Source organism: Dendropsophus ebraccatus, chromosome 2 (assembly GCF_027789765.1).
Source record: "Dendropsophus ebraccatus isolate aDenEbr1 chromosome 2, aDenEbr1.pat, whole genome shotgun sequence".
NCBI classification, from domain to species: Eukaryota; Metazoa; Chordata; class Amphibia; order Anura; family Hylidae; genus Dendropsophus; species Dendropsophus ebraccatus.
Genome location: NC_091455.1, coordinates 135485702 through 135506982, shown reverse-complemented (window position 1 = coordinate 135506982; position 21281 = coordinate 135485702). Strand labels below are relative to the sequence as shown.

Sequence of the window (21281 nt, the reverse complement as noted above, 5' to 3'; positions counted from 1 at the left end):
CCCACCAAGTATGTTCTGGAATACTCACGCAAGTACTTAGCCTGGCGATATCCTCTCCCCCCTACATGTACTTCCTCTCCTTGTTTATGTGTTTGGCTACCTCTAATATTCATCTGCTCACATTATACATACCCACCGACTTAATTTACCTATACGTACAACCTGATTTACCAACCAATGTCTTATAGCTAGTTCAGCACCAGGGACAGCATCACTCTCCTGGAGGCTGGTTACTCACTACGCTGACCGGGTAGCGCCACTCAGCTGATAACATGCCCCCACCCCTTCCAGCGACGTAGGAAGGCGGGACCCGTTCCTGAGGAAGGCATGCACGGAACGGTTGGCGGAATTGGCACGCACTTGAACCCCAAGTGACGTCACATGCACCGGGATCACGGGCATTTTGGCTATGTTCACACTATGTAAAAGTACGACCGTTGTTGCCGATGGCAACAACGGCCGTACTTTTGGCGCGGTGGAACAATGCCTTACTATCAATGGGACTCCGTCCGGAGCGTATACACATCGTATGCGCTCCGGCAGGGATCCCGTACGGGGCCGCAAAAAACTGCCAAGTCAGTTTTCTGCGGCAGCAATTTAATGAATTGCGGTCGTAGGAAACCCTGTCAGTTCACACTATGAAGCAAGCGGCTCCGGCTGCTTGCTTTATAGTGTGCTGTGGGAGGTTCTGATTCGGGCACGCGCTGATGCGCCCGCATCAGAGCTCTGCGGCCGGACAGATCATCCGGCCGGTACCTAAATACCGGCTGCGATGATCCGGGGGGAGACAAATGGCCGGTTGTTCGCGGTGTGTGAACATAGCCTTTGGGTGCGCGTGTTCACCTGGGAACTTCCCTTCTATCTGCCACTGCAGGAGAGCGGAGAACACACGTCTCCAGACTGAGGACACATTGTAAGTTTACCTTCTATCCTTTTCACTTACATATGCATGTTTATGGGACTCGCCGTAGTCCTCCTCTCTTCAGGCCACCACCGGATTTACTGACCGAATTCATACTCACTTTAGTAAGGACTGCTGGGGACCTAGTAAGTATGGTCGTGGAAACAATTCCTGTTGCTAGTTTCTTATGTATAGCGACTTATACCCACACTTACTTGATAATTTATAGGATTGGTAGTAGCCACTGCTTCTAGATGGTCCTAGTCCTCCCACCGTGGGACAGTACTACATTTGTAGAGTCGTATAATCAGACTTAACACCTGTATACACCGGATGATGTCATTGCCATAAGTTGACTGAAACGCGCTGGGAATGGTGGTTTAGAAAGCACTTCTATACTATAAAAAACGTTTTGCTTACCACATCTTTTGAGCGACAGGGGTCAATGCTGACTTACTTAACCAACACAGGTCGTTGTGACTAAGGGACCTACAGGTCTTAGACTGTTTTGACTGTTTGACTGTTGTGCATTTTCTGAGTTACATAGTGACATATTACTTGGTAATAGATTGTGTACATTGATTTTGGATGTGTCAGAGATGACCAATACACACACGACTGGACATACAGTCGAGACTGGTCTGACCGACACATGAACAGACAACCGTTTACTGGTACTGTCTTATTGCATATTTCTTGCAACCCTGTGCTCGACGGCTGTAGCCTAGATTGGGTATACATTAGGCTGGCACAACCTCTCTATCCCTTCTCCCCACCCTCCTCATCATTAGGAATGCTCCAGGCAGATTTTTTACTCTTCATCACCTGTGTCAGCACGGCACATGGGCCGACATGAGTGAGGGCTGGAGCGGTCCGGCCGGCCTCCTGAAGATGACGTGTTCGACCCAAGATGGCGGCCGGGGTCGACAGTGATTCCGTGAGTATAATGCACCACACTTGCTGGGTGGGGAGAACACGGGGAAGGGGGCCATTCACTTAAATAACACACATTACAAATATGTATAACTTTGTAATGTGTGTTATTTAGTGAATAAATGTTGAACGCCACACTACCCCTTTAAGGAATGGGCAAAAATTCTAGTGACAAGCTCATAGAGACTCCTCTCCAAAATGGCAGCTGTAATTGTCAAAAAAGGTAGCTCAACAGAGTACTGATTTTAGAGGGGTGAATAGTTTTGCACATTGAAGGTTGTTATTTTGCCCTATTTGATGTTCCCTTTACAATAAAAAGAAAATACATTGTTCAAAGTTATGTATGTTATTTACATGAAATGATGCAAACCCCTTAAAAATCCTATTAACTTCAAGTTGTGAGGTAGCAATACACAAAAAATGCCAAGAGGGGTGAATACTTTCACAAGCCAAAGTACTACTTAAGTGCCAGGCTCTGGGTTGTAAACTGGCAAGCAAATAGAACTGTGTTATGACAGACTGCCAGGTCAGGAATGCTGGTTTATCAAACAAGGTAAACCTTAGTAACATCATGTCTCTTTCTTCTATAGCCATTGATGGGGTCCTACTGAGCAGCATATCTAATAGACAAATTATCTATTAATGGTTATCTTGAGAAAGCCAGTAAATTGTTATTTCGATAAATAGAACACCACTAGATATGCATATATAGTAATAGGCAGACAAACTAAAACACATATTAAATTGCAAAAATAACTTTATTAATTAACTGCAAAAAGAACACAAAGCTCTGGTGTGCAGCCAGCCTACAAACACGATAATAGCAGGAAGAACAAATGTTCTCCTGGGCTCATTCAATCAGAATGCCAGATAGAAAATGAGAACTGCTATGAATCATCTAATAGTTTGATCCGGCCAGTAATTTTCCTTTTTGGAACATAAACAAGCTATCCAATGCCAAAACTCTGTTGTGACAATGTAACCCCCCCCCCCCCCCCCCCCCCAAAAACAGTGGTGTTCAAAAGAAGGTGATAAATCTCATCTAAGTGACAAAGTGACAAACTATCTGTGAGGAAAGAAAGCTGTTCTTTATGAATAAATCAACTTAAATAACTGTGGTTAGTATAGTATACTTAAAATGCGTCTGATGGTTTACTAATAAAGGACTCCATGCAGAACATTTGCTGGATTAATTGAGCATCTGTTGTTAGTTCTTCACATAATGCTCCGATGCTCTGCCAAGCCATAGATAATATATTTGGTGGATCTGATACCTTCCCATACATTTTTGGTTTATGGTATACGTTTTGGCTTCATCACATCATTAGCTCTACACAATGTTAGCTAGGCCATGAACTGTACACTAAACTACACAAGCTTTTCCCATACTCATTCTCTAGAGTATTCTTAAAATTAATATGACAGTAAAACAGGTAGAGTAAATGCATAGTGGACACTATGAAAATAGGTCATCTTAAAAGCAACTGGACTAAATTTAAGGCAAATGAGCAAAAGTTAAAGGAAGAAGTTGAAACAGTACTTTATCGCAGTTTTATGTTAGTGAACAGAAGGATTTAGGGGTAGTGATTTCTGAAAGCCCCATGTGGAATACTGTGTCTAGTTCTGGAGACCTTACCTAGACAAAAAGATATTGATAAAATAGAACACGTTCGAAAATAGTAGAGGGTCTTAAACAGTAAGAGGGGGCAAAAATTGCCAAGTAAATTACTAAATGATGTCATAAATTTAAAGGGTACTTCAACAAAGTACTAACTGAAGGGTGTGTATATTTATACAACCACATTATTTTTAATATTAGTTCTTTATTTTTATTTTTCCAGTCTAATACACATTAAGGTTACAAACCCACTTGGCGGGTCTGCAGCGATTCTCCATGCTGCGTTTTTGCAGCGAGACTCGCTGCAGATCCCGGCCCTATACTTTTAATGGCAGACAAACACGCAGCAGGGATGTACATCCCTGCTGAGAGTTTGTCTGCAGCCCACCCCATTAAGCCCCCGGCCGCCGGAGCTGATACTTCACCTGATCCCGGCTCCGGCGGTTCCCGATGTCTTCAGCAAGCCGGAGCGGGGACCAGGTGAAGTATATGCTCCAGCCAGCCGCCCGCAGCCCCGGCCGCCCGATCGCCCCCCCGCAGCCCCGGCCGCCCGATCGCCCCCCCCCCCCCCCCGCAGCACCGATCGCCCCCCCCCCCGCAGCACCGATCGCCCCCCCCCCCCGCAGCACCGATCGCACGCCCCCCCGCAGCACCGATCGCACGCCCCCCCGATCGAGCGGCCGGGGCTGCAGGGGGGCGTGTAAGCGATCGGTGCTGCGGGGGGCGTGCGATCGGGCGGCCGGGGCTGCGGGGGGGCGATCGGGCAGCCGGGGCTGCGGGGGGGGGGGGGGGGGCGATCGGGCAGCCGGGGCTGCGGGGGGGGGCGATCGGGCAGCCGGAGCTGCGGGGGGGCGATCGGGCGGCCGGGGCCGCGGGCGGCTGGCTGGAGCATATACTTCACCTGGTCCCCGCTCCGGCTTGCTGAAGACATCGGGAACCGCCGGAGCCGGGATCAGGTGAAGTATCAGCTCCGGCGGCCGGGGGGTTAATGGGGTGGGCTGCAGACAAACTCGCAGCAGGGATGTACATCCCTGCTGCGTGTTTGTCTGCCATTAAAAGCATAGGGCCGGGATCTGCAGCGAGTCTCGCTGCAAAAACGCAGCATGGAGACTCGCTGCAGACCCGCCAAGTGGGTTTGTAACCTAAAGATGGAAAAAAGTTCTCAAATAATTCCTCTTGGTCTCTTTTTTACATGACAAATACCTGGCATCTTAACAGAATAGCACAGCTCATTTACTAGACTCACATGAGTATATTTTCCATCCATATTAGGGCAATTTTACTTGGCAAGAACAGCGGCCGTTGTGTGACATGGCCGTGTGAAACAATGGCCACTGTCTCACATGTTCACCCGGCCAATACTGTGGTATCGGCTGGATAACAATTATTTGATTTTAATTGGAATGCGGGCACATTCGGGTGCCCGCACTCCAATTAGCCATAGACCACAGTGTAAAGTATGGCCAGGAGCCATACTTTACACTGTGAGCACAGGCTATCTTGTACGGCCACAGTTCACTAAATAACAGCTGTTCAAAATAGACACATTAATTATTTTGTGCAGCCGCAGAGAACCACTGCCATAGTGTATACCAGTTCTTCCAAACCTTTTTAACCTCGGGGCACCATTTGGGCTAAAAAAAATTAGCTCGGGGCACCCCTACTAAATAATGTTCTACAAAACACGAAAACCGCCGTACAGTAACTCACAGGTGACGTCTTCTTTCATCTGAGGTATCACCTTCCCTTTTCCTCTCTATCTGGCCCAGGCCTCCATGATGATTTCTTCCAGCTACGTTTCATATCTTCAGAACCTGTGAGACAAACATCTTAAGCTACGCACATTTCTAGCAACTTCTTTTAATTTCTCCCTTCTATAGGCTCCCATACAGTGGTAACTACGCTGTTTGGTGTTATATACAGTAAAGCAAGCAGAAATGTGGGTTGCCCCCCTTTATGTAGGATCCCCTGCTGTGCCCTCATATACTAATGAAGCCCCCTAATGTGCCCCCTTATACTAATAATGCCCCCTGCTGTGCCCCCACATAGTAGTAATGTCCCCTGCTGTGTACCCTACAATAATATTGCCCCCTGCTTTGCCCTCATACAGTAATAATGCCCCCTGCAGTATACCCCCATACAATAATAATGCCCCTTGCAGTATACCCCCATACAATAATGCCCCCTGCAGTATACCGCCCATACAATAATAATGGCCCCCGCAGTATACCCCCATACAATAATAATGCCCCCTTCAGTATGCCCCAATGCAATAATAATGCCCCCTGCAGTATGCCCCCATACAATAATAATACCCCTGATGTATACCCCCATACAATAATGCCCCCTGCACTATGCCCCCATACAATAATAATGCCCCCTGCAGAATGCCCACCATACAATAATAATGCCCCCCTGCAGTATACCAATATGCACCAATAGTTTAAAAAAAAAAAAAACATCTTACTCACCTAATCCGGGCTGTGTGGCTGCAGGGAGCAGCTCTCCTTCCTATTCGGGCTCCATCTTCCGAGCAGCGGGGACGGAACCTCCTGCCGAAGAAGTCACGTCCTGGAGTCCCATAGGCTGCTGGCATGAAGTGCTGGCGGCCTATGGGATTAAATGTAGGAGCAGGACGCTGACAGGTCCTGCTCCTACATTCTGTTCACTTTAATGTTCCGCCCGCTCACTGTGTAAGCAGGCAGATCATCAAAGTGATTGGTATATCCCTAGAAGCTGCGTGGCAGCAGCTTATAGGGATATTAAAGTGACAGTGTCACAATTTCCACCGAGATCCAGCGGCATCCCTGGCGGGTTTTCCCGGAACCCCAGTGTGCCGCAGCACCCGGTTGGGAAACACTGATACATACAGAGTGTATACACTACGGCCGTGGTTCCATACACTGTAATGTAATCAATCGCTGTCATTAAACAAAGGCCTTTGCTTAATGTGAAAATACAGTGTGTGAATGTGGCTTAGTTCTGTATCGGGTGCTTAATACGGGATTAATGTTACAAAATGGAGCAATTTTTATAGCTGTATTTTAATATACATATTTAAAATATACAGCATTTTCATTGATGATTGTATTTAGTCCTTATACTTGTCATGGCATTCGACAACACCTGTAAGCTTTGTATTTTACAAATAACTGTGTATTTGGTAACTATTTCAGCATAACAGTGAACATTATGGATGGATATGTGGAACTGTGTTTGGTTGGAAATACAAACAAACATCCTATATATTGCCAAATATAAAGAAGCGATCCATATTTGTAGTGGTATTTTCAGTATATTTCAAAACAATTAACACTCCAGCTTCTACATTTGTACAATTTGCCTTTTTAGAATTTACCATTGACCTTACAAAATGGCACCTTCTTTATTTAGTGTCTGCTCAAACTGATGTGTTTCAGTAGAAATTCTTTAGTGTTCAAATGCTGTTTTTCATCTCTGACTGTGGTTCTTTTTCTTTAAAAACCTTCAATTATCTGCTCATTTTTTATTTTATATCAGCAGCTTGTTTCAGAACTGCCCTATAACACCTGAAGCTGCCCCTTATGAAAGACAAATCTGTCTTTCCAACATTCTAATATTCATCTTTAAAGTATTCACTCCTCACACTTATATGCTGCCATCTCAACTTACCACCCAAATCCATGCCTGTCATTCTCTAAATCGCTGTCTGCCACAATACCTAATCCTATTCATCTACAAGCACTGATCTCAATATTATTCATGTATTACTTCTTAGTGTCTATTCTGAAATATCCCCAACCAATGATAGTAATCCTATTTATCTTTGTTCTTTAAGCTGCCCTTCATTCACTCCTGCTGAACTGCTCTCCTTTCTATCACGCTCACAGTCAATCCCAGTGTTTATTTCTTTCATCCAGCAGGAATGTACAATACAGATCTGTATAATACCTTTATAAAGACAGTAACAAATATAGATAATAGTAATGCTGTAATTTCTGACAGTTATAAATATTCACCTCAAAAGAGCATAAAAAAAATAATTCATCCCATAATTAGGAGAGGTGGTGCTTCACCATTAATTAGGGGTACTCCAATGACTGAAAAGGGGCAACATGGACCCCTCTGCTGCCTTCAGCATTTGTGTTGGGAAATGCAAGAATGTCGCACTTGGCTATACAGAGTCCCGTTCCCCCATGTACTCTCTCTTTTTCCTAAAAAATAAGCACTAGTTTTAGTTTGCAGGGTCTTCAGAGTAGGCCTTAAACCCTTCACATCCACAATCTGTATACTGTATATACGTTCCTATTGCACATGCCCCGTGCAGTAGGAACGTATATATACGTTCCTGAACTGAAGGGGCTTTGAATGTGTGTGACAGCTCCAATGTAAGCAATCCCGCACACATTAGTTTAACCAGCGCCAGAGCTAATGACAGGCAGCCGCGGTGAGGCAGCTGCTTGTCCTTAACCCCCTTAAACGCCGCAATGTGACCTGTCACTGACTGATCTGGACCCCGCAGCACGGCTGCAGGGGTCATGATTACTTGTACCGACAGGCGGGGGTAAACCACTTACCTCCATCCTGTCAGATCTTTGATCTGTACATAGAGTCTGCTCTCAGGCAGACTCTATGCACAGATCACCAATAATACTGAATAATTGTGTGTTTACAACAACAGATTTATCTGACAGATTTTTGAAGCCAAAGCCAGGAACAGACTATAAACAGAGAACAGGTCACAAAGGAAAGCCTGAAATTTCTTCTCTTTTTAAATCCATTCTTGGATTTGGCTTCAAAAATCAGAAGTCAGATAAATCTCTGTGTAAAGGCACCATAAAATAAATACTGAATTTAAAAAAACACATAAAAAACTAATAAAAAATGTCCCAATAAACATTTAAATTACCCCAATAAACATTTATATTACATTATACAATGAAAAGCGGGAAAAACCCCACCAGGATAGCTGATTTTTTCAAAAAATCATATAGTAGAAAAAAATTCCTACACATATGTACAGATGTAAGTTTACATTTAGCTCAAAATTAGTCCTTTTAACAATGAACATATGGTTATATGCATCAAAAGATGTGTTACCCAATTTCTCCTGAGTACAGCAGTACCCTATATATACTGCTGTTTGGGCACACAGCAGGGCTCAGAAGTAGTGATGGGCGAACATTGGTAAAATGTCTAGGTTTGTACGCATTAACACAAACACCCAGCATCTGCAGAAAATTGATGCTGCCTGAGGGAGTCCTACAAAACATGGATAAAGCCGTGGTAGCCCTAGGGTGGCATCCATTTTCTCCAGACACTGGGTGTTGAATGCCGAGTGGACCATATTAAGTTAAAAATAATTTTTAATCTTTAAAAAAAAAAATCATTTAGGTCCTTTGAACTTGTTTATTGAATCAACTATATCAGGGATGGGGAACCTTCGGCCCTCAAACTGTTGCAAAACTTCAATCCCCATCATGCCTAGGCAGCCGAAGCTTGGAATTGTAGTTCTGCAACAGCTGGAGGGCCGAAGGTTCCCTATCCCTGAACTATATTATCATCATATGGCCGAGAGTTCTATAATTTTAATGCTCTTATAATAAACAACCCTTGTCTCTGATGGTGTTAAACCTTCTTTTTTTCAACACTAGAAAATGCTGACAGAATTAGGTTTAATGTTTGACGTTTTTGTATTGTGTTTGTAAAATGGTACCCAATTGTTAATAGTTACTATATGGGACTTGGTATTTGACACTATTTAACAAAAAGAAACTCTCACCAGGAACAGTAGGCACCAGTAAGTGCAGAAACTACTAACCTCTTTTTGGTAAACCAGTCCAGCTTCAAACATCTTCACAAACAAGTATTGTGTCCACTTATAATACTCGGGGGAACAAGTGCTGATTTCCTAGATAGAAAAAGAAAAGATCAACTAATAAAGAGAAGATACTGCTCAACTACATATCTACTAATATACATTGCTGATGTATTTTATTATATAGAATTTACAACAATGAAAAAATCTGATTACATAGGAGTTCTTGAATTGCCCTCTTCTGTCACACTGCTAAAGATGACTAGTCATTTGTTTTATGCTCACATTGCCATGAAGATGTAATTTTGAAATAGCTAGGATAAACCTAAATTCACAAGAAACAGATTCTTAGTCTGAGGAGACAGACAGCAGCTTCCACATGTCATCAAAGCTTTAAAAAATAATTTCACCTTGCATTTTATTCTTGTCTGTACTGGTTAGGAGTGGACTGGAGAAAAAGAAGGAAGGGCTGCTTCCTAGAGTCCAGTGTGGAACCTACTGTATACTGTGAGGAGAGGTGAAAATACAGCTGTGTAAAGTTTCTTGCTCTCTTTAGAATAATAGTTATATAGCTTTATAAAAATGTTATTTTGTTTGTAACATTTTTACATTGCCCGGCAGCAGCCAACCCTCTGCTTCCCCTAATGCCTGTTTCAGGAAATGACTGCAGGGCTGCTTAAGCCCTGATCCCAACACAGTTACATATAATTAGTGCTTTGCTGATATGGCTGTGATACGGAGCCTCCTCTAATGTCTATTCTTGTGCATATTAGCATTAAAATACAAATTAGTCAAGGAAGCAGTCTGTATTACCAGCATTGTAGCTGCAGCAATGTGCAGCGGAGCGCGAAAGCACAACTGCTCCCATATGCTTGGACTTTCATGTTGTCCGTTGTGTTACAACATTGATGACATCTAATGTGTTTATATAATGATTACTAGATAATGTGCAGTGTAATAGTATGCTTTGGATACAGACACGTGTGTGCTTTGTTTTGATTTTCACTGTGACACTAATTACTGATTTGTTACACGTTGTTAATGAAGTTTGCTGTGCATTTATACACCATTGAGCCATGCCTGCACTTCATACTGCATGAAGAAGTGTGAGGTTGAAATGTCGCGGCTTTGGGATACATAAACCACAAAGGTTTTTGTTTACATATTTGAGTGCTGCGATAATCCTGTTATATACATTCTAGCACCTGTGGTTGCAGGGCACGTATCGTGGGCACCGCACCATATATATGTATTTATTTTTTGCAAAAAGTAGTTCCAAATTTAAAGTGTGCCAGTTCCCTTGAAAAGCCTACAATTTTCCTTGCCATCTAGAAAATGGAACCACATTTTCATAACAGAACAAATCATGTTTGCACTCAGGTCTTCACAAATTTGTAAACTCAGGGTACAAACACACGTACCGGATCCGCTGCTGTTCCCTTGCCTGTTAGTTTTTATGAGAACACATACTTGCAGCGGGATTGACATCCTGCTGTGAGTATGTGACAGCCCCATTAACCCCCACCGGTTGGAGCATACTGTATCTGCTACAGCTTGCTACGGGGCTCCTGGTGTCTGGACATTCCGCTCAGCCAATCGGTGCACTGCGGCGGGAAGCATAGGCAGGTAATGTATTAGCTTGTTAAAGTGACTGTACCACCAGGCCCAGACAGAAGCACTGGAGGCGGGCTGACCCACCCTTAGTGGGAAGAAACCCCAGCCTCTCTATGACGTGACTCCATTACAATCAATGGAACCCTGTCATAGAGGGGCTAGGGTTTCCTCTCACTAAGGGTGGGTCAGCCCGCCTCCAGTGCTTCTGTCTGGGCCTGGTGGTACAGTCACTTTAAAGTCTGACAGCTGGTGGGTTAAGTGGGCAGTGGTTACATTCTCACAGCGGAATGAAAATCTGTAATGGAAATGTACAGCAATAAATAGGCAATGACAGTACAGAGTATTGCTTCCTCAGCTGCGGAACTCGCAGCGCAAAATCCATAATCCGCAAACTCAGTACATGTGAACCTCCCCTCATGTAACATTATCGAAGTAGGGGATGTTTCACTGCATAACTAAGCAAATTTCCTATCCTAGACTCTAAGGCTGCATTCACATGTTCCGTTTTCCTCACGGAACATGGACGTGGAATGCCTGTAACAGACTTCTCCCCCCCCCCACCCACCACCTCGCCCGGGCAGCATCTGTGCTAAGATGCTGGGAGCGAGGGAACTGTACAGATATGCGCTGCACTGTAATGACAGTGCAGCATGGCAGTTTCATTAAAGCGTGACTCATATCTGTACAGTTCCCTCAATCCCAGCATCTAATTACAGATGCTGACTGGGCGGGGGGGAGAGTCCATTACAGGCATTCCATGTCCGTGTTCCGTGAGGGACACGGAACGTGTGGATGTAGCCTAGAAAATAAATTTAACTTTCAGATATAGACAGTAACATTTATATAGGAACTGACTGAGATCTTGGCCTCGCGGCTGTCACATCCCCTGGGGGGCGCCATCCACCTGGAGCAGACCGGCTTCTTACCTGGATGGGAGGCCCGAGACAATACGATACACGCAGTTGACTTGATCTATAAGGCCAATGTTGGAGGAACGCCTCTCATGCTCTTATCAACTGACGCAGAGAAGGCCTTGGATCGAATCAACTGGGTATTCATGGAAGAGACTCTTCGGGCTTTGGGCCTCGGTCCTATCTTCTTGTCTTGGGTCTTGGCTCTCTACTTTAACCTTTCTGCCATGGTCCGGGTGAATGGCGTCCTATCTGAGGGCTTCCGCATAGCCAACGGTACCCGACAGGGGTGCCCCCTATCCCTGCTCATCTTTGTCCTGTCGCTGGAGCCCTTCTTATGCAGAATCCGTGCCTTGGGGGACCTGGGGGGGATTCGGGTGGGGGAGACCGTGCACAAGGTGGCAACATACGCAGACGATCTGCTGTTTTTTGTGTCCAGCCCAGCCACATCCTTGCCCGTTCTGATGCGTGAGCTGGAAACATTTGCTTCTCTCTCCAATTTCAAAATAAATTACTCTAAGTCGGAGGCTCTCAACGTCTCCCTTTCATCTGGCGCGGTCTCCCTCCTCCGGTCCTCGTTCAGGTTTAGGTGGGCGGACAGGGCTATAAAATACTTGGGCATTTCCCTACCATCTAACCTTAATGACTTATATCGGCTTAACCTCCCCCCTATCCTGGCCCACATTCAGTCCTGTTGCCAAACTTGGGGTTCAGGTACCTTCACTTGGTTCGGTAGGTGCTCCATTTTTAAGATGTCTCTGTTACCCAAGCTTCTCTATGCATTCCAGTGTCTGCCAGCGAAGATCCCAAAGGCTTTCTTTAAGGCCCTCTCCTCCATACAAACCAAATTTGTCTGGGGTTCCAAGCCGGCGAGGCTGAAGAGAATGCTGCTGTGTAGGGCCAAGGCACATGGGGGAGTGGCATTACCTGATGTGCAGAGCTATCACCTGGCGTCCTCCTTGGTGAGGGTGATTGACTGGTTCCGCCATGGGACCGTTAAACAGTGGGTGGGCATCGAACAGTCCTTCACCGACATCCCCCTGCGACACATTCCCTGGCTGCCTCGCCGCTTCCTAAATGACTTGGCACTCCACCCGTCCATTGGTCCCCTGATCATGGCATGCAATTAGGCTGAGACTCGTGCTCGCCTCGTTCCATTCCTCTCCCCAATGCTACCCGTGTTGGGACATCCTGGCTTTGCGCCGGGCCTTTCGGACCCAGTATTCCGTGCCTGGGTCTGGGATGGGAGGGGCACAGCTTCAGAATTTTTGGTAAATTCAGTCTGGGCATCTGTCTCGGATCTTGTCGCCAGGTCTGACCCAGTCCCTTTGAGTTTCTGGTGAGCTAATCAGTTGGCCCATTATCTCCGCACGCTACCCCCCCCCCTGCTCTGATTCCCTCCTCGAGGACGTACTTCGAGGCACTGTGCGATGGAGAGGGGTCTCTCCGGCTCTCCCTATCCCTGATCTACAGGGAGTTGTTGTTACCCCCAGACTCTGACCCCCCCCCCCCTTTTCTGGCCAAATGGGAGGAGGAACTCCAGTTGTCGCTGACCCCAGCCCAGCGCACAGACATTGTCACTCTGGCCCATAAATGCTCTATCAGCTCCCGTTTCCAAGAAGCTGGCTATAAAATAGTCTCGCGCTGGTATAGGGTCCCCGTTAAACTGCACGCGATTTGGCCGGAGGCTGATCCCACCTGCTGGAGATGCGGAACCGCTGCGGGCACGTTCCTGCATATCTTCTGGTCTTGCCCCTCATTGACCCTGTTCTGGACCACGGTCCAGGAGGTGGCTCGAAAGATGTCAAGAGCCACTGTGAACTTCACGCCTGCTCTCTTCCTCCTTCATCACAGCGACATGTCCCCTAAAAAATACCGCCGGTCTATTTTACGGTTTCTCGTGATGACGGCGCGGGCCTGTACTGAAAACGGGTGGAGGCTACCCCTGTCTCTCTCTGGATCCGGAAAGTGAATGAGGTGATGAGAATGGAGGATCTGACTGCTTCCCTCCAAAATTCCAATACTCGCTTTTACCGGACTTGGCTTCCTTGGATGGACTTTTAACAAATTGCAGAATATACTGCGCTCCTCGGAGAGTCTGCACCTCCTGCGGAATGAGGTGTTTGGCTGCGGCTACCTCTGGGCATCCCGTGTGCCATTCTGATTTCCTCTTTTATCTTGTCTTGTCTCATGTCCCCCCCCCCCTTCTGTGCCCCCCCTGCTTCTTGTCCCCCCCCCCCCCCCTTCCCTTCATCTATCTCTGGTTACCTTCTTGAAGCCCCGTCGGGCTCTGGAGTAGGCTTACTCCTTCTCTCTTCTACTGTAAATGGTTGGAAAATTAGTTTGGGGGCCGGTAACGGGACGCCCCGGAGTTAGTACCTTCTCATATTGTCAGTTATAAGCTGCTTAGTACGTGTATTATCTCTTTCCTAATTCTTTTGGAGTTTGTGTTATTTTCCCAGTGTTTTGACTCACTGCATTCCTCCTGGGGCTGCGTCCCCTACGCTGGCCTGCCATTGGTGTTTGTTAAATAAAGAATTTATAAAAAAAAAAAATATAGGAACTGACTGGTAACATTTTTTTTTTTAACAATTTGAAATTTTAATGGGAAATTCACAACCTAAAGGAAAAAGTCCATCAATCACTGAAGAAGAAGGATCCTTCTTACATGGTTTTGAAAGGAGGCCACGTGGGGACAATAATATCATTCAGTATGTGACAGGGCAGAATGAAGCTGATAGGTTTGCGATAGTGTTGAATACAACAGATGAGACTGGGGAATGAGACAGATGGAAAAGCCAATGCTTCATTACTCTTTTAGGGTTTCTGTAAGCAGGGAAGATGTGAAACAATTCTGCAAGGGACTTCACAACTTCTGCTGGTGGGAACCAGAGTGTGATGCATGACATACTACAAACTCTAATTACAGCTACAATACAAACGCCAATACACCATGCAAAATTCTCCCAAAACTCTGGGGGTCACAGCCTGACTGTGCTACTTTACACAACTGTGACTAAAAAAGCTGATTATTTCCTTTTCTCACTGAAAAAAACAAAGTTGTAAAATTATATGTGTAGCATAACATAAATATGACTCCCAGTATTTAAAGTAAGGCCCCGTTCCCACTGAGCAAAGCTAGCGGAATTCCGCGACGGAATTGTCCGCCGCGGAATGCCGTTAGCCTCCCGCTCATAATGGGAGTCTATGGGAGGCGCGCGCTGCTGCTCTGTACGCGCTGAAGAATGAACATGTTCATTCTTCAGCGCGGACAGGGCAGGAGCGCGCGCCTCCCATAGAGTCCCATTATGAGCGGGAGGCTAACGGCATTCCGCGGCGGACAATTCCGTCGCGGAATTCCGCTACCTTTGCTCAGTGGGAACGGAGCCTAATGCAGACAAAAAGTGTAAGTTCCCCATGCTATACTTAGTAATGGTGCGCTTACACAGAGAGATTTATCTGACAAGCCAAAGCCAGGAAAGCCAGGAACAGAGAACATAAAGATTGAGATTTCACCTCTTCTTAAATCCATTTCTGGCTTTGGCTTCAAAAATCTGTCCGATAAATCTCTCTTTGTAAACACGCCATTAGGCTATGTTCCCATAGTATTTTTTTATGGCCCCAGTGGGAGGAAACCCCCACCCCTCTATGAAGCTGCTCCATTGATTCTAATGAACTGCATTGTTTTTTTGTTTTTTTTTTAAATAACCCAACCATAACATAAACATCTAGGCGTTTTTTTAATCATATATTTTTGATGTAGTATTTAATGTCCTTGAGTTTATGGGCATCAGAAATTCACATAGAAGTGAACCCAGCTATTTATGGATCTCAATCTATGGATTAGCAGCTAGTACACCATGGGTAACAATACATTTGTTTTCTATCCTGTACAGGAAAAAATAGTAAAAATCGCAAAAAGGTCATGGAAATGTATTCGCCAATTGGTTTTAGATGCCTGGAAATGTACAATGTACAAATGTAATCAGATTTAGGTGCAGAGAAAAGGCACTGCTTTTATTACATTCTATTAGACTGAGAATAATATTGCAATTATTCATGACATTGTTTATCATATTCCTCTCAGAATAATTTTAACATGTAACATTTACAAAAGGTAGATTTGAATCAGTCTTTTGCAGTGCCTGAATCTACATGTAATACAGGAGAGAAAAGAGCGCTGCACCTCACACCTATGGTTGACAGTAGTGCCTCTCGGCTGCATAAAAAACATCAGAATTTTGTGTATGAATTGATCAAGCCACACTGCCCCATGTACCACGTGCGGGTATCTGATACACATGGGTCCCTACACTAAGTCCACACTGTGCCGGTCAGTGACCACCACCCCCGCAGGCGTGCACAGTCAGGGAAGAGAGGCCATGGAACGGCCCAGCGACCCCCATATCACAGGACCAGACCCAAAAATGCCACACCAGAACCCGGCCAGCACCGCCGGCGTAGAAGGTCGCCCCCAAACAGCACGAGTCTGGATAAGGTATTGAAAAAAAAAAATACACACTGGCGCAAAGGGCCATTAGCCCAAAGGGCCCCGGATCACCCATGGTGAATCAATTAAAAAGTAACTTTTAATAAACTAATATATACTAAAATATATGAATATATATGAACGTGATAAAGTTAAAAACACTCTCCCACAGTCCACTACTACTTGTATGTTTATGTCCACCAGCCGGTGGTACTCTATATTATCACTGAATAGCTGCAGACTACTCTAAGAATTGTGGAAGTAGCTGATTAAAACCTAACACACCGCCACCACAACTAGTTTCACCCCTAAACGGGGCGTCCTCAGGTGTAGGGCAAATGGCGGTGACCCCTGGTGCGGTAAAGACTTATATATGCTCCGTTCATGACGTAATGGGGGGTGGGGAACAAATTGACAGCCAATGAAATGGATAATGTAACTAACAGCCTACATCTAAAATGAACTCACCACTCACCTCACTATACATCATCAATCTGTGCCGTGGCGACAGCCAATCAATGGCACTGATACAAGTAAACTAATCCGCTGTCAGAAACCCTCCTCCAATCATGTTGGATGGAGATACGTCATCAGTCACATGAGTAATGACGTCCGATGTCCAGTGGAGCGCAGGCGCCCTCACTTAGAGTTGAACACTTGTACAATCTATCTATCCCGCCTGCGCGTCTATAACAACTAGAGGGTATATACCGGCACATGCGCACGGACTTTAACATGTAAAACTAAGATAATGATTGGCGCATGCGTGCGGACTTAAAGAAATATGAAAAACGACGGAGTGATAGAAAAATTTGTGAGGCTAATGAAATGGTATAGATTGCCTCAATATACAAAAATAATAAGTATTAAGGAAGAATGTAATTAATAATTAAATGGCAAAAGTAATCCCCCCCCCCCCCCAAAAAAAAACAACAACGCCAAAATACAGATAATACAACGAATATTCAATAAACATAAACTAGCTGACCTCAAATATTTATAAATGACACTAACTATCATAAGACCCCCACTGCTGTAAAGCCGCAGGAACCCAGACAAATGTCGACCACAATCCATCACTGAGGGGTAACATTAGGAAATTAATATGATAGGAAATTACATAAACAGGTAAGTATATAAACAATCCAAACAATATAAACAATGCAACTTAATTGCATATAAGTATCAAGCCTAAATTCCTGCATAGGGCAATGACATGGCACAAATCTATCTCCACAATAGAGAGGATCAAACTCCATTTGAAAGTCACATTGGCATAAGCCTTGTATTACCAAATATACACTATAATGAAGAAATACAAATAATCACAAAAAATGGTTTTGATATTATTGGCTGCCACTGACACCCCTCCTACGAAAATAGGTCCAAACTAGTTCCAAAACCAAAACAAAACCGCACAAAAGAATGAATCATGGGTAAAAATAAATAACATAAATATTACACTGAAAACAAATAGAAAATGAAATGTAATATTTACAGAAAAGCAGCATATGAGAGACCCTCATTAACCCCTTAAGGACAGAGCCTGAAATGGCCTTAATGACAGAGACAAATTTTATGAATATGACCAGTGTCACTTTAGTCATTAATAACTTCGGGATGCTTTTACCTATCCGGCTGATTCTGAGATTGTTTTCTCGTGACATATTGTACTTTACATTTCTGGTAAATTGGAGTCGATACTCATAACAAATCTTTATGAAAAAAACCCAAATAATGTGAAAAAATGTGAAAAAATGCATTTTTCCAACTTTGAAACTTCTTTGCGTATACAGAAAGTGGTTATACCACATAAATTATATATTAAATAGCATTAGCAACATGTCTACTTTATGTTGGCGGCATTTATTAAACTATCTTTCATTTTTTTTAGACGATAGGAAGCTTAAAACATTAGCAGCAAATTTCCAAATTTTCAGTAAAATTTCAAAATCAGATATTTTTAGGGACCTGTTCAGGTTTAAAGTGTATTTGAGGGGCCTGTATGTTAGAAAGCCCCACAAAGCACCCCATTTAAGAAACTGCACCCCCCAAACTCTGCAAAAGCATATCCAGAAAGTGTTTTAACCCTTTAGGGGAGTCACAGAAATAAAAGCTAAGTGTGTAAGGAATTTGAAAATTTTAATTTTCTGTGCAGAGATTTTATTGTAATCCAATATTTTTCATAATTATAAACCTATTACCAGAGAAATGCACCCCAATAATTATTGCCCCGTTTCTGCAGTTTATAGAAATACCCCATATGTGGCCCTATTGCGCTATTTGACGCAACCACAAGCCTCAGATATAAGGGAGCGCCTAGTGAATTTCAACGCCTCCGTTATATTTGGTCATTTTTGACTGTACCACTTCAGGTTGGCAGAGGCTCTGGGGTGCCAAAACCTAAAAAACACCCCTAAAAGGGACACCATTTAGAAAACTACACCCCTCAAGGAATGTAACAAGGGGTGCGGTGAGCATCTGGACCCCACAGGTGCTTCACAGATTTTCCGAACAATATGGCGTGAAAAAAGAAAAATTTATTTTTTACACTAAAACGTTGTTCTAGCCTTCAATTTTTCATTTTCTTAAAGGGATAAGAGGCAAAAAAAGATAAAAAATGTGTAGCGCAGTTTCTCCCGAGTACAGAAATACCCCACATGTGGCGATAGAGTGCCAAGGGGGCGCAGGACGAGCCTCCAAAGGGAAGGAACGCCAATTGGCTTTTGGAAGCTGAATTTCACTGAAAAGGATTTCAAGGGCCATGTCGCATTTACAGAGCTCTCGTGCTGCCAAGACACTGGAAACCCCCCACAAGTGATTCCATTCTGGAAACTACACCCCTCAAGGAATCTAACAAGGGGTGCAGTGAGCATATGGACCCCACTGGTGACGGGCACAAATGTGGAACAATGTGACGTGAAAGGGAAAAATTTCATTTTTTCACTTTCATGGCACAAATGTGCCCATCATCAAGGGGTCCATATCCTCACTGCACCCCTTGTTAGATTCCTTGAGGGGTGCAGTTTCCAGAATGGGGTCACTTGTGGGGGGTTTCCAGTGTTTTGGCAGCACGAGGGCTCTGTAAATGCGACATGGCGTTCATCATCCATTCTAGCCAAATCCAACCTCCAAAATCCAAATGGTGCTCCTTCCCTTCGGAGGCTTGCCCTGCGCCCACATGGCGCTTTATGTCCACATGTGGGGTATTTACGGACTCGGGGGAAATTGCTCTACACATATTGTGTGTTTTTTTCTCTTTTAACCCCTTGTGAAAATGATAAATTCAAGGCTAAACCAACATTATAGTGTAAAAAATGTAATATTTCATTTTCACGCCACATTGTTCCACATTTGTGCCCGTCACCAGTGGGGTCCATATGCTCACTACACCCCTTGTTACATTCCCTGAGGGGTGTAGTTTCCATAATGGGGTCACTTGTGGGGGGTTTCAACTGTCTTGGCAACACAGAGGCCTTTTGAATGCAACATGGCCCCTCAAAATCCATTCCATCCAAATCCAGCCTTCAAAAACGAAATGGTGCTCCTTCCCTTCGGAGGCTTACCCTGCACCCGCATGGCGCTTTATGTCCACATGTGGGGTATTTACGGACTCGGGGGAAATTGCGCTACACATTTTGTTTTTTTTTCTCCTCTTTTAACCCCTTGTGAAAATGATAAATTCAAGGCTAAACCAACATTATAGTGTAAAAAATGTAATATTTCATTTTCACGCCACATTGTTCCACATTTGTGTCCGTCACCAGTGGGGTCCATATGCTCACTACACCCCTTGTTACATTCCTTGAGGGGTGCAGTTTCCATAATGGGGTCACTTGTGGGGGGTTTCAACTGTCTTGGCAACACAGGGGCCTTTTGAATGCAACATGGCCCCTCGAAATCCATTCCATCCAAATCCAGCCTTCAAAAACCAAATGGCGCTTCTTCCCTTCGGAGGCTTACCCTGCACCCGCATGGCGCTTTATGTCCACATGTGGGGTATTTCCGTACTCAGGGGAAATTGCTCTACACATTAAATGTTTTTTTTATCTTTTAACCCCTTGTGAAAATGAAAAAACATGACAAGATTAATGATTTAGAGTAAAAATTTTACAAAAATTACACTAAATGTTGGTCTAGCCTTGATTTTTTTCCATTTCCACAAGGGGTTAAAAAAGAAAATGAACACAAAACGTGTAGGGTAGTGTCCCCTGAGTACGAAAATACCCCACATGTGGGCATAATGTGCCATATGGGCACAGGGCAAGTCACCAAAGGGACAGAGCGCCATTTAGAGGCTGGAATGGAGGATGGAGGCCATGTCGCAATTACAAAGCTCCTGTGCTGCCAGGACAGTAGAAACCCCCGACAAGTGACCCCATTCTGGAAACTACACCCCATAAGGAATCTAACAAGGGGTGCAGTGAGCATATGGACCCCACTGGTGACGGGCACTTACGTAGAACATGTGCCGAGAAAATAAAAAATACAATTTTTTTCATTTTCACGTCCCAAATGTGGCCGTCACCAGGGGGCCATATCCCCGCTGCCCCCCTTCTTAGATTCCTTATGGGGTGTAGTTTCCAGAATGGGGTCACTTGTGGGGGGTTTCTACTGTCCTGGCCGCACAGAGGCTTTGTAATTGCATCATGGCATCCTCTAATGGGAATGGCAGCCATACCTACTTAGCTGGGGAAAAGGGACAAGTCTAATTTATTTGGGGGTATTAGGCCAATTATTAGTTTATAAGGTTGGAAATGACAGGTGTCCATCAAATTCAACCTGTGTTGATCCAGAGGAAGGCAAAAAACCCTTGTGAGGCAGACGACAGTAGCCTCATCACAGGGGAAAAATTCCTTCCCGACTCCATAATGGCAATCAGAATAATCCCTGGATCAACGTGACCCCTGAAATAGGAATAAGGGACAGAATTTAGATAATGTAGAACCCCAGTGACGTGTGGTGCGCCTTGGAGCGATCCAGTATGCAGAGCCGGGGTGATCAGGACAGGTGTCACA

General features: G+C 44.6%; 1 protein-coding gene across 1 annotated transcript in view; it reads right to left on the bottom strand.

The window, feature by feature from the left end:
- LARS2 (leucyl-tRNA synthetase 2, mitochondrial) overlaps nt 1-21281 on the bottom strand; it is a 196504-nt gene that overhangs the window by 87374 nt on the left and 87849 nt on the right. The window contains exon 6 of the mRNA XM_069960317.1: nt 9253-9342. Coding sequence (XP_069816418.1) covers nt 9253-9342 — 90 coding nt within the window. The remainder of the gene's footprint in view (nt 1-9252; nt 9343-21281) is intronic.